The sequence below is a fragment of the Pneumocystis jirovecii genome, assembly GCF_001477535.1.
Source record: "Pneumocystis jirovecii RU7 chromosome Unknown supercont1.9, whole genome shotgun sequence".
In the NCBI taxonomy this organism is placed as follows: domain Eukaryota; kingdom Fungi; phylum Ascomycota; class Pneumocystomycetes; order Pneumocystales; family Pneumocystaceae; genus Pneumocystis; species Pneumocystis jirovecii.
The window spans coordinates 299,949-315,293 of NW_017264783.1; the positions used below are offsets into that span (position 1 = coordinate 299,949).

At 33.9% G+C, this 15,345-nt stretch overlaps 6 protein-coding genes across 6 annotated transcripts; 5 read left to right on the forward strand and 1 right to left on the reverse strand.

Annotated features, from left to right (window-relative positions):
• Nucleotides 1-76: 76 nt before the first annotated feature.
• Nucleotides 77-892, forward strand: T551_02202 (uncharacterized protein; the record flags this gene model as incomplete). Its single annotated transcript, XM_018374465.1, has 1 exon — nucleotides 77-892. The coding sequence occupies one exon, from the start codon at nucleotides 77-79 to the stop codon at nucleotides 890-892; it is 816 nt and encodes a 271-aa protein (XP_018229417.1).
• Nucleotides 893-1,589: 697 nt separating this feature from the next.
• Nucleotides 1,590-3,185, reverse strand: T551_02203 (uncharacterized protein; the record flags this gene model as incomplete). Its single annotated transcript, XM_018374466.1, has 2 exons — nucleotides 1,590-3,085; nucleotides 3,131-3,185. The coding sequence occupies 2 exons, from the start codon at nucleotides 3,183-3,185 to the stop codon at nucleotides 1,590-1,592; spliced, it is 1,551 nt and encodes a 516-aa protein (XP_018229418.1).
• Nucleotides 3,186-3,704: 519 nt separating this feature from the next.
• Nucleotides 3,705-5,629, forward strand: T551_02204 (mRNA-binding ubiquitin-specific protease UBP3; the record flags this gene model as incomplete). The annotated part of the gene is made up of 7 exons (XM_018374467.1): nucleotides 3,705-3,782; nucleotides 3,845-4,291; nucleotides 4,338-4,444; nucleotides 4,493-4,649; nucleotides 4,702-4,926; nucleotides 4,977-5,397; nucleotides 5,445-5,629. 7 exons carry the CDS (start codon nucleotides 3,705-3,707, stop codon nucleotides 5,627-5,629), a joined length of 1,620 nt encoding a protein of 539 aa, XP_018229419.1.
• Nucleotides 5,630-6,698: 1,069 nt separating this feature from the next.
• T551_02205 (delta(24(24(1)))-sterol reductase) lies at nucleotides 6,699-8,393 on the forward strand (the record flags this gene model as incomplete). The annotated part of the gene is made up of 5 exons (XM_018374468.1): nucleotides 6,699-7,636; nucleotides 7,682-7,873; nucleotides 7,919-8,058; nucleotides 8,099-8,127; nucleotides 8,172-8,393. The coding sequence occupies 5 exons, from the start codon at nucleotides 6,699-6,701 to the stop codon at nucleotides 8,391-8,393; spliced, it is 1,521 nt and encodes a 506-aa protein (XP_018229420.1).
• A 134-nt stretch (nucleotides 8,394-8,527) lies between these two features.
• Nucleotides 8,528-12,379, forward strand: T551_02206 (chromatin-remodeling protein SPT16; the record flags this gene model as incomplete). The annotated part of the gene is made up of 18 exons (XM_018374469.1): nucleotides 8,528-8,689; nucleotides 8,735-8,842; nucleotides 8,884-8,968; nucleotides 9,018-9,145; nucleotides 9,185-9,331; nucleotides 9,378-9,560; nucleotides 9,606-9,794; nucleotides 9,837-10,241; nucleotides 10,285-10,395; nucleotides 10,438-10,797; nucleotides 10,843-11,023; nucleotides 11,067-11,491; nucleotides 11,534-11,722; nucleotides 11,771-11,782; nucleotides 11,829-11,917; nucleotides 11,958-12,070; nucleotides 12,118-12,321; nucleotides 12,354-12,379. Exons 1-18 carry the CDS (start codon nucleotides 8,615-8,617, stop codon nucleotides 12,377-12,379), a joined length of 3,030 nt encoding a protein of 1,009 aa, XP_018229421.1. The 5' UTR covers nucleotides 8,528-8,614.
• A 139-nt stretch (nucleotides 12,380-12,518) lies between these two features.
• Nucleotides 12,519-15,324, forward strand: T551_02207 (uncharacterized protein; the record flags this gene model as incomplete). Its single annotated transcript, XM_018374470.1, has 9 exons — nucleotides 12,519-12,704; nucleotides 12,753-12,807; nucleotides 12,857-13,008; nucleotides 13,051-13,150; nucleotides 13,194-13,339; nucleotides 13,388-14,046; nucleotides 14,093-14,526; nucleotides 14,572-14,990; nucleotides 15,037-15,324. 9 exons carry the CDS (start codon nucleotides 12,519-12,521, stop codon nucleotides 15,322-15,324), a joined length of 2,439 nt encoding a protein of 812 aa, XP_018229422.1.
• Nucleotides 15,325-15,345: the final 21 nt, after the last annotated feature.

A 15,345-nucleotide genomic window follows, 5' to 3' on the forward strand; every position in this document is an offset into this window, starting at 1 on the left:
ATTTCCGGCGCCGTCCGCTCGAGCACGGCGATGAGGTAAACTGCACACAAAAATAGCCTTTGCTGACGCGCTTAGTATGCTTTCGCCGCCGGAGACACACGCGCCGCCGGGCTCACAGTGGTCCAAGGTAGAGCTGCCGCGCACGCTCCACGCAGAGCAGGGCGCTGCGCATGAGACACGCGATCAGCGCATACGCCAGATATATGGGTTTATCCCGTCTCCGCCGCCGTCTCCAAGGGACTTGGAGACAGCGGCCGCTGCAGGCGCCGGTGGAGCAGAGAGGGCTGCAGTGCAGATCGGCGGATCAGCGACGTTTGTAGCGCGGGTCTTTGACCTGTACAAGCAGGATCCGCGCGCAATGCTGCGGAACGAACGGCGGTGGCTGGCCCTTGGAGAGAGAGGTCGTAAGCGGGCACGGGTGGTGCGGCGGGCGCGGGCACGGGCAGCAGTGCGAGGAGCACTGCCGGCGCCGTTGCCAGCAGTGCCTAAGCTGAAGCAGTCGTCGCGGGAACACTATGCACACACACAGTCGTTTGACGTGGCAAACACGCCGTATGAGGAATTACCAGACTTCTGCCCGCCAACATCGACCCTCGATAAGATCAACCACCCGCGGCCGCTACGAGCAGAGTGGAAGGGGATTCCGCTGGATCTGTCAAACGATCCGCACGTGGGAGAGCTCCACCCGGCAGAGGTGTATCTGGCGTCGCAACTGCGGCTACCAGCAATGGTGTATTTGGACAACAAGCGGCGGATATTTGCAGAGTATCATGCAAGGAAGGAGGCAGGGCTTGGGTTCCGGCGGACAGACGCGCAGAGGTGTGCGCGGATCGACGTGAATAAGGCAAGCAGGCTCTGGCAGGCGTTTGAGCGCGTTGGGTGGCTGGACTAGGGCCCTGCGTGCATGGGCGTGTACGCGTGCGTGTATATGTGTATACGTAATATGTATGTGTATGTGTGCACGTGTATGTGTATGGGTGTCGGGGTGTGGTATGGGTAAGGGCGGGTAGTTAGGGTTAGGAGAGATAGGGTTTTGGAAGAGTGGTTTGTTTTGTTTGTCAGCGTTTTGGGTCTATATTAACGGGGGTTTGGGGTTCTTGGGGTTAGGGTTTGTGCATGGCATGTTTTTGGTCGGATTAATGAGGATTAATGAGATGAGGATTAATGAAGCGGGTTGGATGTGTAATTGGGTTGCAGTTGGGTGGGGGCGCATGAGCGAGTATACTGGGGGGTTTTGGGTGATTTTGTTTGGAGAGGTGTGTGCAGTGATGGCGAGATACCCGGGACAGGAAATGGGCTGAATCAGCAGCGGTGTTTGTTTGAGTTTATTGGAGTGCATGGTTTTGACTTTGTAAGCTTTATAAAAGCTTCGGTGTTTCTTTTTGTGTATTTTGTGCATACTTGGTGAGGTTGAGGCAGTTTTGGGACAGTTTTGGGGTGTTAGGTTTGGGGTGTTAGGAGTAGATGTATTTTATTGGTCGTTAGCAGTTAACCATTGTTATGCCAAGTCAGCAAAGAAAGTCGCAGATGCATGGTGGGCGGAGAGGGCAGGTAGGGAGTGTTCCTATGTCACGGTATGTTACGGTATGTCACGGTTTTGGCTGGCAGTTTTTTTCTCTGAAATATGCACATTTTGATTCTTGCATGATTTTTTCTCTTCTCTTTTGCCGTCTCTTGCAGATTTCACTATCGAACCTGTGCAGAATCGATTCGTCGATAACGTCTGACCAATCGCATTCCAGAAACGAGACTTCACAGCCACAAGGCAAATGGGAAAGATATTTTATTCGCTTTCGCAGTGGATTATCTACAACATGGCCAGTTGATATATTTTCTACCCTGGCAATAATGTTTGGAGGGAAAAATTTGTAGTCTCCGAATGCCGCTTTAAGTATTTTGATATCCAGCATAGACAAATAATAATGTGCGACTATTTGAGGTCGATAAAATAGATATGAATTGGTTTTTTGTATGTCGTATGATGGTTTGGTTGAATTGTTCGATGTATTGTCTTGCATATGCAATTTTTTGTTTATTTCTTGTGATAGCTCTTCAATATTACTCTTATGTTTCAACGATATTGGTGTTGTACAAGGATTTTTATGGTCATCCAGCATTTTTTTAAATGATAATATAGATTGTTGAATGCATTGTATAGTTTTATCAATTGAGCCTTCTACTAATTCTATATGTTCTTTTTCATTGTTTTTTATTTTTTCTAATTGCTCAAGTTCACGATTTATTTCGCCAATCATATAATCTTCGGATGCTTTCATGATACGAGAATAATCCATAACATCTTGTTCAAAATACCATGGAATAACTCCTTCGCTTGTATTTTTTGAGAAATTTTCATATGGAAATGCATAAATATATCCTTGTTTGTGTATAAATAAACGAAGAAGTATTTCCTTCCCTTCAATAGGTAATTCTGACGAAACATTATCATACCATCGTATAGGTTTTAAATCTGGAATATAGATAGCATCAAAGCATATCGGGCATTTTTTCCATTTGATATGTTTATCATTTTCTTCATTTTTGTTTTCAAAATAAGATATAATACAGTGTAAACAAAAAATATGTCCACATTTTGTTATCCGTGGTGCTATAGGATCTTCATCTAAACATATTGGACATGGTCTATGTTGTGCAAGTCGTGAAATAAGTATTTGGAATATGTTTTTCCAAGGTATAGGTATATCGGGATCTAGCGTTTGTACACGATAATCTTCATATGGATTCACAATAAATCGATAATTAGAATTTATGAAATATTCCTTTCCCTTATAGTGAAAACTGTCTCTAGATTTTTGCTGATTTTTTGTGTTTTTGCAATTTAAATGTATTGCTACTTGTGAAGTATGAAATAATTGAGGGTATGAGAAGTTGAATAGATGCGTTAGTGATATTTTCTCAAGATGATTAAAGGATTTAACATTATAGTCTAAAAAAATATCTTTCTTTTTCTCCAGTTTATTAGAAAATGTTTTTTGTTTTTTGTGTGATGATTTAGGCTGGTTTTTGTTACCTTTGTTATTATCTGTATTTTGTAAAAAACAAATTTGCTTGCTATCATCATTTTCTTTGCTTTTTTAAGAAATTATGTGTTGTCATAAATATAGCTTACCTTTGCACCATTTTTTAATGTGATTTTTCGTGATTTCATGATTTTTGATGTCCATATTGTTAAAAAGTTGGTTAAATGATAAATATTTTTTTCAAGAGTACTTATATTCCTTTCAAAGGCTCAATAATACAGTTTTGCTTTCATTAAGTGAATTAAACATTCACTTAATTGAAAAAGGTCTAGGTATAAAAGTTGTTTAAATCTTTAATTTTGTTTTTTAAATGAATCCTTTAAAGACAGGGTAAGATATAGTTAAGGTCTGTTTGGAAAAAATAATAAGTAAACTAATATTTTATTTGAGAAAAGCACTCAAATGTAGTTATTGTGAGATGATTTTTAAAATAAATTTACTTATTCTTATGTTCATTAAATGTTATTTAATTTGGAAAAAATAATATATTTTACCTTGAGTTTTAAGTGTTTTATGGTTTATTTCTGTTTAAAATACTTTTTATAAGTCTATAGATTTATAATTTATCTGAGTTAAATAATGACGTAAAATGTAGGTTAATTTAGGTTAAAAAACGGACATATAGAACGTATAAAAAAAAGTGAAACGAGGTTTTTGGAAAAAATGGGCGAACAAGACTTTGATGAGTCCCAAAGTGATCTAAAACAAATAAACGGATATCCTCAAAGACATGTTCCTGTGGTAAGTTTTTTTTCTGAGAAAAAAATCTTTTTTTTAAAGATATTCTATTAACGAATTATCAGCTTCCATGGTACTCGGCTCCAGATAAACCTTTTCCTCGTAGGAAGTACAAGTGTTTAAAGTGCGAGGAAATCCAGAAACAGCTTTTCAATAATCAAGCTCAGACAGCACCTGTTTCTGAAAAAAAAACTCAAATTGAGACATTGGTGGAATCAAACGAAATTTCACCGTTAAATCAAGTACTTGTAGATGAAGAGGTTTTAGAAAGTGATGTTTCTGTTCCACAATCCCGTACTGCTCCAAGATCATGGTCAGATTTGCTTAAAGGTCATGGATCATCTTATGCGGCTGTACTTCCATCTAAATCTGTTTCTCCCATTGCTTCCGATACAGTGGTAAACGGTTTGAATCAAGCATTTGATGCAATTAAGTTGAGTCCTGAGAAAAAGCATTATGTTCTTCAGCCGCGTGGTCTCATTAATACAGGTAACGTTTGTTTTATGAATGTGGTTTGTATTATATGTTTTTATGGGTATTCAATGACAACATTATAAGATTCTTCAAGTTTTGGCTTTTTGTCCTCCCTTTTATAATTTATTGGATGAAATTAGTAAAAAAATGGTAAATAGTTCTGTTAATGATGTATCTTTGATAAATGCATTGTAAGATGGTTCAGTTTAAGTTTAATTTTATGTTAATAATTTTAATAGGATTTCTTTTATTCGTGAGTTTTCAGTTATAACCCAACCTGTTTTAAATGGTACTTCTCAAGCAAAAAAACAAAACATCGAGGAGTTTGGAGAACCTTTTATTCCAGAATATGTTTATATAGCTATGCGAGGAAACAAACTGTTTGATTCGATGAGGGTTTGTTGATTTATATTGTTTGTTTTATGGGTTATCTTACTACGGTTTTTAGAGAGGACATCAAGAAGATGCAGAAGAGTTTTTAGGGCTTTTGCTTGATGCACTTCATGAGGAATTTCTTGATAAAATGAAATCAGATCCTGTTATTTCTAGTATTTGCACGCTCAATCGTATGAATTGTATGAATTTTACCGATTTTTCAGATCATTCTCAAGACAAAAATGACAATGAATGGGTCGAAGTAGGTCCAAAGCAGAAAACAAGTATTATGCGATCGGTATTTGCATATCTTTTGGAAATTGGTCTTTTTATTTTGACTATGTTTAGGCAAATGTATCTGAATCTCCATTAACCCCCATTTTTACTGGGAATTTTCGTTCTATTTTGCGTGTATCTGGAATGAAACCATCGATTACTCTTGAGCCTTACCGATCTTTACAACTTGATATTGAGCCTTTTCATATAGATTCCATAGAAGAAGCACTTCAGAATATTACACAACCAGAAGTTCTTAATGGAGACTGGCATTCATCTTTAGGTGAAAAACTAAAAGCAACAAAGCAAGTTTTCATTGAGACATTACCGCAAGTTCTTATTCTCCATCTTAAACGTTTTGTTTATGATAACGTTGGTGGTACTCAGAAATCTTATAAAAATGTTCATTATCCTCTACAATTTGAAATTCCTCCAACTGTTATGAGTCCTCATCGTCGTTTTGAGAAAAATATGAAATTCGTTCTTTTTGCTGGTAATTTTTCTATCCTATACTTGTACTTGTTTTGATTTTTTTTTTAGTTGTATATCATCATGGGATGTCTGCTTCTGGTGGTCACTATACAGTCGATCTCCGTCAAGATACTCTGTCTTGGATTCGTGTAGATGATACCCATATCTCATATATTCTTCCAGAACACGTTATCCCGTCATCATCTGAACTGCCTAATCGATTTGCTTATCTTCTTTTTTACCTCCGTTCATGATTTATGGTTTATTTTTTCATTTTGTGTATTACTAGTTATTGAATATTCTTTGTAATTTTGGTTTTTTAGGTATTTATTTTTAAGTCATCTAACATTTTATTTTACATTCAATCATTAATATCTTTGTATATTACTTCTTGATTTTGGGTTTTTTGACTTAAACTGGTTTTTTCTGGAAAATACTATTATGTTTTGTATATTTTTCTACAACATAGTATCTTTTAGTGCATCATAGTGTATTGTTTTTGCGGGTTATTAAAGACAATGTTTGAGTTGTAGTATTTTTGCTAGATGTTCATCATGTTCAAACGATTTATCAAGGGCTCTATTATTTTTAACGGCTCTCTAACTGCTTTAAGATGATTTTGAAAATATATCAGGCAATTTTTATACAGTTTTTTTGAATATTTTTGAAATCTTTATTTAGCATTCTAATGTGTCTCCGTTTCAGGATGGATTTTTACATTGATTGTATTTTTTTCTATCTACATGACTAAAGACTTTTCCATTTTTCACGGTTTTTTTCAGATTTAATTTTTGTGTTCATTTTTATTTTCATTGTTTTGTTGCATAACTCTTATTTTTATATAATCTACACTTTATTGCCTTCATTATTTACATTAGGCTTAAATCCTCTACATCATCCTTATCATTGCCATTATATTTTGGCTTTATATCTCTTTATTTATATATACTTTTTTCTACTTTGTATTATGGTTTATATAGTCTATCATTTTTTTGTATAATTCCTTAATTCCCTATTTACACATTTTAATATTTCTGTAATTTCTATATAGCTCGTCTATTACTGTCGGTTCTTCAATAACCACGGCCAACACTTGTTCCTCTAACCCTAACCCTCTACATGTCTGTGAAGCCGATCGGGTTGCTATTGACGGCTTACGCGGGTTGTTTTAGTAGTGTGCATTGTAAGGCACAGGTAGAGTGTATATAAAGCGCATATAAAGCGCATATAATTTTGCGTATTTGCGCATATAACGTGCATTGGGCATACATATTTTTGCATTGGGTGTATATTTAAGCATTTAAAGGTCCCTGCAGTCTAATCATGGTTGAAACACGCTCACAAAGCGCAAAAACACCAGTAAAGACGCGCTCATCAACAGCTTTGCGTCAGCAAAGTCCAAAAACTTCACGGTCAAGGCGGCCCTTTAAAGTAGATATAGAAACACAGCGTGTAACACGGTCTACATCTCGTGCACGCCAGCGTAGTTTAGAAATGGATATGTTTCAGTATTATGAGTTTGGAGGACCAATAGGAGTGGCATTTATAATGCTTTTTTTCCCATGTTTAATGTATTATATGTGGATTTGTTCTGCGTTTTACGACAGTCAATTAGTATGGCGAACAAAGGGAGAATCATACTGGGGTTTTTTGTGTCGAATGGTAGGACATGTTGTAGAAGGGGCGTTTCCTCATGTTCGTGCATGGATTATATATTGGGCTTTTTTGCTGGTGCAAGCACTCTTGGCAGTGACGTTACCAGGGGTATATTCGAAGGGGTTGCCGTTATCACATAGGAATCAGGAAAGATTAACGTATTTTTGTAATGCGGCATGGTCTTTTTATGCTTCACTTATAGGAATGGTTGTACTTCATGTTTCGGGTATATTTGATATGTATACGTTGGTGACGGAGTTTGGACCGCTTTTATCTGTTTCTATATTATCAGGAATTCTCGTTTCTATTGTTGCTTATTTTTATGGGGTTTTTGTTGGAAATCAGCATCGCATGTCGGGCTGTTTTGTTTATGATTTGTTTATGGGTGCTGTTCTTAACCCACGCATAGGCAAATATCTTGATCTTAAGATGTTTTTTGAAGTTCGTATACCCTGGTTCATCCTTTTTTTTATTTCTCTTGCAGTTGGTGTGAAGCAATATGAGGTTTATGGATATATTTCTCCACAGGTTTGTTTTGTTATTTTTGCTCATTATTTGTATGCGAATGCGTGTGCAAAAGGTGAGGAATTGATTGTTATAACATGGTATAGTGGTGTTTTTTTCTCTTTCTTTATTTTATTTTTATATAGGGATATGGCTTATGAGAAATGGGGATTCATGCTTATTTTTTGGAATATGGCAGGGGTTCCATTTACCTATTGTCATTGTACTTTGTTTTTGGCAAATCATTCTCCTTATATGTATCAATGGTCTACGGCTTATAATATTTTTTGCTTTGTTACTTTGCTGTGTTCCTATTATGTTTTTGATACTTGTAATAGGTAAGGTTTTTTATCTATTTTTGCGTAATATTTTTTGTCCTTTAGTCAAAAAAATCGTTTCCGTCAGCAGCAACAGGGTGAGCTATTGTTGCGTAAGACGTTTCCTCAGTTACCTTGGCAAACACTAGAAAACCCTACTTATATTAAATGTGCGAATGGGGGCACACTGTTGACATCAGGCTGGTGTATGTTTTGCTTTTTCTTTTATATGTTGACTTCTTTAAGATCGGTTTGCTAGAAAAATTCACTATACTGTTGGTTTTCTGTTCGAGGGTTAATGGTAGGCTAAATTTCATAGGCTGATTTTATTCAAGCACTTTCATGGGGCCTGATTACTGGATTTTCAAGTCCTTTACCGTACTTTTATCCTGTTTTCTTCTTTATTGTCTTGATTCATCGTGTTTCGCGGGATTTACATCGTTGTAAGGCTAAGTACGGCAAAGACTGGGATGAGTATTGTCGGCAATGTCCTTACATATTCATTCCTGTAGGCTTTGTATCCCTTATTGATTATTACTGAATAAATTACAGTATATTTTTTGACGATTTGCGTCTTTTAGTGCTTATCTTTGCATATAGACTTTCTGAAATGCAACATAACAGTATTTTTCGTTCATAATGTCTTATATTCACTTCCTGTCCCTTATTTCTTGTATATTTTTTTCTTTCTTTTTTTTGGCATCTCTTTAATTGCCGTTACCGTGTACGATGATGTTGTGAAGATGGCAGAAATCCGACTAGATGCTAAGACTTTTGATCGGAGAATTCGTCTATTGCTTGCATTTTGGAAGGTTTGGAAGTAATGCAGCTAACTTAGTTGCATTTGTTTTTTATGTTTTTTTCTTATTAATTTTTATTTAGGATTATCTGCACGTTAAAGACCATGTGTTTTTTGAGGTTTCCTCATTATTAGTGCTTCAAGGAAATTTAGATGAAGACAACCCCTATTCAAAGACTTCCTCATTACATGTTAGTATTATATTTTTGTTTTTATATTTTGATATTGTTAGAATTGGCTTCTTGGTTATGAATTTCCAGATATGTTGATGCTATTGACATTGGAAATGGTTTATTTTTTAGCAAGTGATAAGAAGGGTATGGAAATATGCTGCAGGATATTCGTGTTTAGTAATTGTTGTTGCAGCAACAATTTTGGAGACTTTAAGAGAGGGTGTGGAGAGTTTTCCGATGACTATTTTACGACGTTCAAAACATGCGCCTGAAAGCACAGAGATATTGAAAAAGGTTATAGAAGCAATGGAAAAATCAGGGGTTGTTTTTTGATTTATAGTTTAATATTAATGTTATTAGAAACGTTTGGGTGTATTGGCAAAAGATGTTTTTAAGGGAAAGTTTGCAGATGAATGGCGTTCTATCTATAAATCTGAGGCATTTGAAGAAGTTGATGTTTCCTCTGGTATTGCGATGGTTATGTCTGTGAAAGAGGATGATGAATTGGTTTAGTTTTTAATTTAGATGAAGCAATTGATTGATCAATGAATAGAAGTGTATACGTATGGCGTGTAAAGCAAGTACTGTTCTAATTTCTACATATTTTGTTGATAAGATGTCTACAATTATTGATGAAGATGATAAAGTTCCACATTCACGTTTATCAGAAATGGTTGAGCGTACGCTTGAGGATGATACATTTATGCGATCTAAGGAAATGAAAATAAGCCCTGATGTTTACAAAAACCTATTATTTTATTAAGAACTAATTATGTGTTAGTTCGATCCAGAACAACTTGAATGGTGTTATACCCCAATTATTCAAAGTTCTGGAAACTATGATTTGAGACCGTCAGCTGTTTCTGATGATAATTTGCTTCAAGGTGATGTGATTTTGTGTTCACTTGGTTTGCGTTATAAATCTTATTGTTCGAATATTGGAAGAACATATATGATTGACCCAAATAAGGTAATTTTTTTAGATTTATTTATGTTTTTGAGGAAATGTTAGTCTCAAGAAATTTATTATAATTTTTTGCTATTGCTTCAGAAAAAAGTATTTGAAAATATTAAGGATGGTGCTGTTATTAAAGATGTATACAATAAGGCCGTTGGATTGATTCGAGTGAAATACCCTGAACTTGAGTCCAAATTTGTTCGTAATATTGGTTTTGGTATTGGAATAGAGTTTCAAGATAGAAACTTGATCTTGAATTCAAAGAATAATAGAGTTTTAAAGGATGGTATGACTTTGAATGTTAGTATTGGATTTAATGGTATTGAAAATCCTAAACCTCAGCATAATAGAAACAGAACATATAGTTTATTGTTAATTGATACAATAAGAGTTACAAAAGATGTTCCTGTTGTTTATACAGATAATCCGAAATCTTATAACGATATATCTTATTATAATGTAAGTTCTTATAAATATTGTTGATATTATTCGAGCATTATAGACTGATGAATTATCTGAAAAAGAGACAATATCTAAAAGAAGGCCTAAACGTAAAGCATCTGCTGTCAATTCTGCAATTTTGAAAAGAAAAACCAGAGGAGAAAATAAAGATGTATAAAATTGTATTTATTGAATTTTTTACTTAATCTAAAAGGTTGACGATTCTGCTGAGCAGAGACGGAAACAGCATCAGAAAGAACTAGCACAGAAAAAGCAAGATGAGGGCTTAAGTCGTTTTTCAAATGGAAATGGGGTTCAGAATGGAATAGAAAAGCCTGTTCTTAAGAAATTTGAGTCTTATAAGAGAGATTCTCAAATGCCTTCTTCTATAAGTAGTCTTAAAATTGTGGTTGATACGAAAAATAGCAGTATTATTGTTCCGATTTATGGTCGGCCTGTGCCTTTCCATATACTAACATTGAAAAATGCAAGTAAAAATGATGAAGGAGAATATGTTTATTTACGACTTAATTTTCTTACTCCTGGTCAAGGTGTTGGAAAAAAAGATGATATGGTATTTCTCGTGAATTCTTAATTGATTTATTTTTATTGGGAGTAGCCGTTTGATGATCTTAGTGCAAGTTTTATAAGAAGTTTAACCTTTAGAAGTTCTGATGCTCGACATATATCTGAAATTTTTACATCAATTCAAGAAATGAAAAAAAATGTTGCTAAGCGTGAAGCTGAACGTAAAGAAATGGCTGATGTTATTGAACAAGATAATTTAATAGAAATTAAAAGTGTTTTTTTGTATTTTTTGGCAAATATTTCTAATAATTACAGATCACAGGTCTCCGAAGTTAGTCGATGTATTTGTTCGTCCTGCTTTAGATGGTAAACGTGTTCCTGGTGAATTGGAGATTCATCAAAATGGATTGCGTTATCAGTCCCCATTGAGATCTGATCATAAGATTGATCTTCTTTTTAGCAATATTAAACATCTTTTTTTTCAGCCTTGTGATCATGAATTGATCGCTTTGATTCATGTTCATTTAAAGAATCCTATTATGGTTGGTAAAAGAAGAGCTAAAGATATTCAATTTTATCGAGAAGCATCTGATATGCAATTTGATGAAACTGGAAATAAAAAAAGAAAGTATAGATATGGCGATGATGATGAATTAGAATTGGAACAAGAAGAACGGCGAAGAAGAGCTGCATTAAATAGAGAGTTTAAAGCTTTTAGTGAAAAAATATCCGAATCTGTAGTAAAATTGTGATTTTTTTTTTTGTTATTTATTGTTTTTTAGAATGAAGGTGAGACAGATGTTGATATTCCTGTACGCGAGCTTGGTTTTACTGGTGTTCCGTTTCGAAGCAATGTTCTTTTGCAACCGACAACCGAATGTTTAGTTCATCTTACTGATCCTCCTTTTTTAGTTATAACACTTTCAGATATAGAAATTGCTCATTTAGAAAGAGTACAGTTCGGTCTTAAGGTAAAAAGATGATATGAAAAATTATATATTGACTAATGATGGCTGAAGAATTTTGATCTTGTATTTTTTTATAATTTATTTAAGATTGGACTTATTTGGTTTCTAGGTTTTTGTTTTTAAGGATTTTCGTCGATCTCCTGCTCATATTAATACTATTCCAATGAGTCAATTGGATAATGTAAAGGATTGGTTAGAGTGAGTTGTCCTTTTTTATAGTTTTTTGTCTGATGATTAGTTCTGTTGATATCGTATATACAGAAGGTGTTTTAAATCTTAATTGGGCAACAATTATGAAGACTATTAATGATGATCCACTGGCATTTTTTGAAGAAGGTGGATGGGCATTTTGTAATTTTTTTTATATATATGTCTATTTTTTGATAATTTTAAACTAGTGAATAATGAATCCGATGAAGAGAGTGCTGAAAGTGAAGAAGAGGGCAGTGAATTTACTGCTTCTGAAGATGAGGAGAGTGAAGAAGAATCAGAATATGATGAGAATGCATCAGATGAGGAATCGAATTTTGAAGAAGAGGATGTTAGTGATGCAGAGGATTGGGATGAACTTGAAAAGAAAGCAGCTCGAGGCATTTTTTTTTGTTTGTTTCTTATTTTTACTTATAATTTACAGATGACACTAAGCGGGCACGCAAATAATCTTTTTTTGATGGAAATTTACTAACAGCCTTGTTTTCGTGCTGTATTGTGTTTTACTATTTTTCTATATATATATATATATATAATTATATAAATATTTAATTATCCCATTATTTTTTTGTTAACGTTGCCGTAATTGATGAGACGATCTACGTCGTTGACAGGAAATTCACCAAGTTATCCGCAAGATTTACCGTCAAAACCGTCTATAGATAGTGTTTTATCGTCAGAATGGCGTTCTAATTATATTCTTCATGATTCAATGGCAATTTTAGAGGCTTCAGAAGGATCTGCTCAACACAATGAGAAGAGTGATACAGAACATGTATATTGTTGTTTTTTTTATTGTTTGTAATTTAATATGTATTTTTAGTTTCATAATGAAGGGCATGGGTATGCTTTGTTTTCTTCAAAAAAAGATAAATCATGTATATCTTTTGTTTTCTATAAATCTTTTAATGTTGATTATAATATTAGCATATGAAGTAAATTGGGTATTAAATACTATGGCACCTCTTGCAAGGCAAGTTGTGATGTCGTGGGACTCTGTTTCACTGGTTTCTCTTGAAGGAGTTCCTCCGAATTTACAGGAAGTGTACATTATGGATGATATATTGTCAGTCTTGATGGTTTTGTATATGATGATTATAAATATAAAGCTAATAATGTAGGGTGTAGAAGGGAGGTTTATACGATATCAAAGTGATGATGATCGGTATGATCAGAATAGGCGGTTAGCAGGCGTGAAATTTAAAATAACAAATGGAGTAGGTAATTGGTGTATATAAAATGTTTTAGTCGTTGATATTTTAAGATCCTAGTCTTTTAGACTTAATAAAAATGATTTTGAAGAATGCTGGGTGTTATATTAGTATTGATGCTTTTATTGAGATATATAGTAGGCCGGAATGTGGACTGGTTAATCATGCATTATCTGCAACTGTTAGAAAGTTGTTGAAGGTATGTTTGTGATGAAAATATTATGTTTTGTATTATTTATAAACAAAGGGTTATTTTACTTTGATTGCTCAACTAGAATACCAATTTAATACTAATCCCTCTTTTACAATACATATGTTTCATCTCCATATGCATGCTACTTCCCAATCGTTATTTCAAATGCAAGCACTAATTCATGATATATTGAAAAAAGGATGTGTTCTTGAAGAGGAAAATAGTGAAGACAGTATTGAGGATGTTGAATTGTTTTTGCATTCTATTCAGGATAAAAGTATTACTAATATTGTTGGTTCAAGAATATGTAAAGGTGGAGCTGTGCTTGAAGTAATAACAAATCGTCTTTTGTCTTTATCGGGTGATCCTCATGCAAAAAAGCTTTTAGAATGCTTATTAAAAGAAGCATCTAAACCATATATGAAGATGCTTAATTCATGGCTGCATCGTGGGGAGATTTCTGATCCTTATTCTGAGTTTATGATTAGAGAACAGAAAAGTATTAAAAAAGATAGACTTGAAGATGATTATATTGATGAATATTGGGAAAAGAGATATACAATTAGGGATAATGAAGTGCCGTCTCAGTTGGAATCTGTTAAAATGAAAGTGTTGATTGCTGGGAAATATTTGAATGTTGTTAGAGAATGTGGTGGAATAGATATATCTAAAGAATTGGCTGATAATATTCCTTTGACATTTGATGATATAGCGTTATTTATAGTTAACTATTATTAAATAAAAGCTAATTGTCTGTAGGTTTTTAGATAACGTTAATGCTGCATATGATCATGCTGATGCATTTTTGCTTGATTTATTACTTACAACTCATAATTTATCTAGTCGTCTTCAGTCTTTAAAACATTATTTCTTTCTTGATAGATCTGATTTTTTTACTCATTTTCTTGATTTAGCGTCACATGAGTTAAAAAAACCTGTTAAAGATATTTCTTTAACAAAACTTCAAAGTTTATTAGAAATCTCTATTAGAATTCCCGGAAGTGTAGCTGCTAATGATCCTTTTAAAGAAGATATTAAAATTCAAATGAGTAATATTGGTCTAGTTGATTGGCTTATGCGGATTGTGAGTGTAAGTGGTATAGATGAAGATGCAATTGCAAATGGAACAATATGTATAGATGTTCATGAAAATCAAATATATGGTACGGAAAAAAAAGATAAAGATTTTATCGGTAAATTGTTTTAAATGCTAAATTATTAAGTTTATTCGATTTTAGGTTTCAACGGGCTCCAATTTGACTATACCGTACCTTTTCCGCTTTCACTTATTATTTCTCGTAAGGCTGTTTTACGTTACCAACTTATTTTTAGACATATACTAAGCTTAAAGTACCTTGAACAATTGTTGGGTTTAGCATGGCTGGATCACTCTAAAAATATGTTTTGGAAAAAAAATTCTTCTTATGAACAAGTTGGAAATTGGAAGAATCGTGTTTGGGTTTTGCGTTCGAAGATGCTTAATTTTGTTCAACAACTTTTTTATTATTGTACAAATGAGGTTATAGAGCCTAATTGGTTAATTTTTCAAGCAAGACTTTCAAAAATATCAACAGTTGATCAACTTATGCAAGATCATATCGATTTTCTTGATGCATGTTTAAAAGAATGTATGTTAACAAATTCTAAGTTACTTCGTGTAAGTTTTTTGTTATTATATTCGATAGATTCTTATTTCTGAGTAGGTTCAGGCAAAGTTAATGACAACATGTACTATGTTTGCATCTAATACAAAATACTTGACTCGGTCACTGGCTTCTATAGATGGTGATGGTTCTGGTAGCTCTCAAATTGACTTTACAAGAATGAAAAAACTTTATGACATATTACATAAATATGAGGAGAATTTTTCTCATCATTTAAAAATTCTATTGGATACATGTAATTATTTTGCAAAAACAGAAACAGTTTCTTTATTGTCTCTAATAATACGGTTGGATTGGAAAGGACATATATTTTTTGATTCTTTATAGATACTAAGGTTTTAATATTTT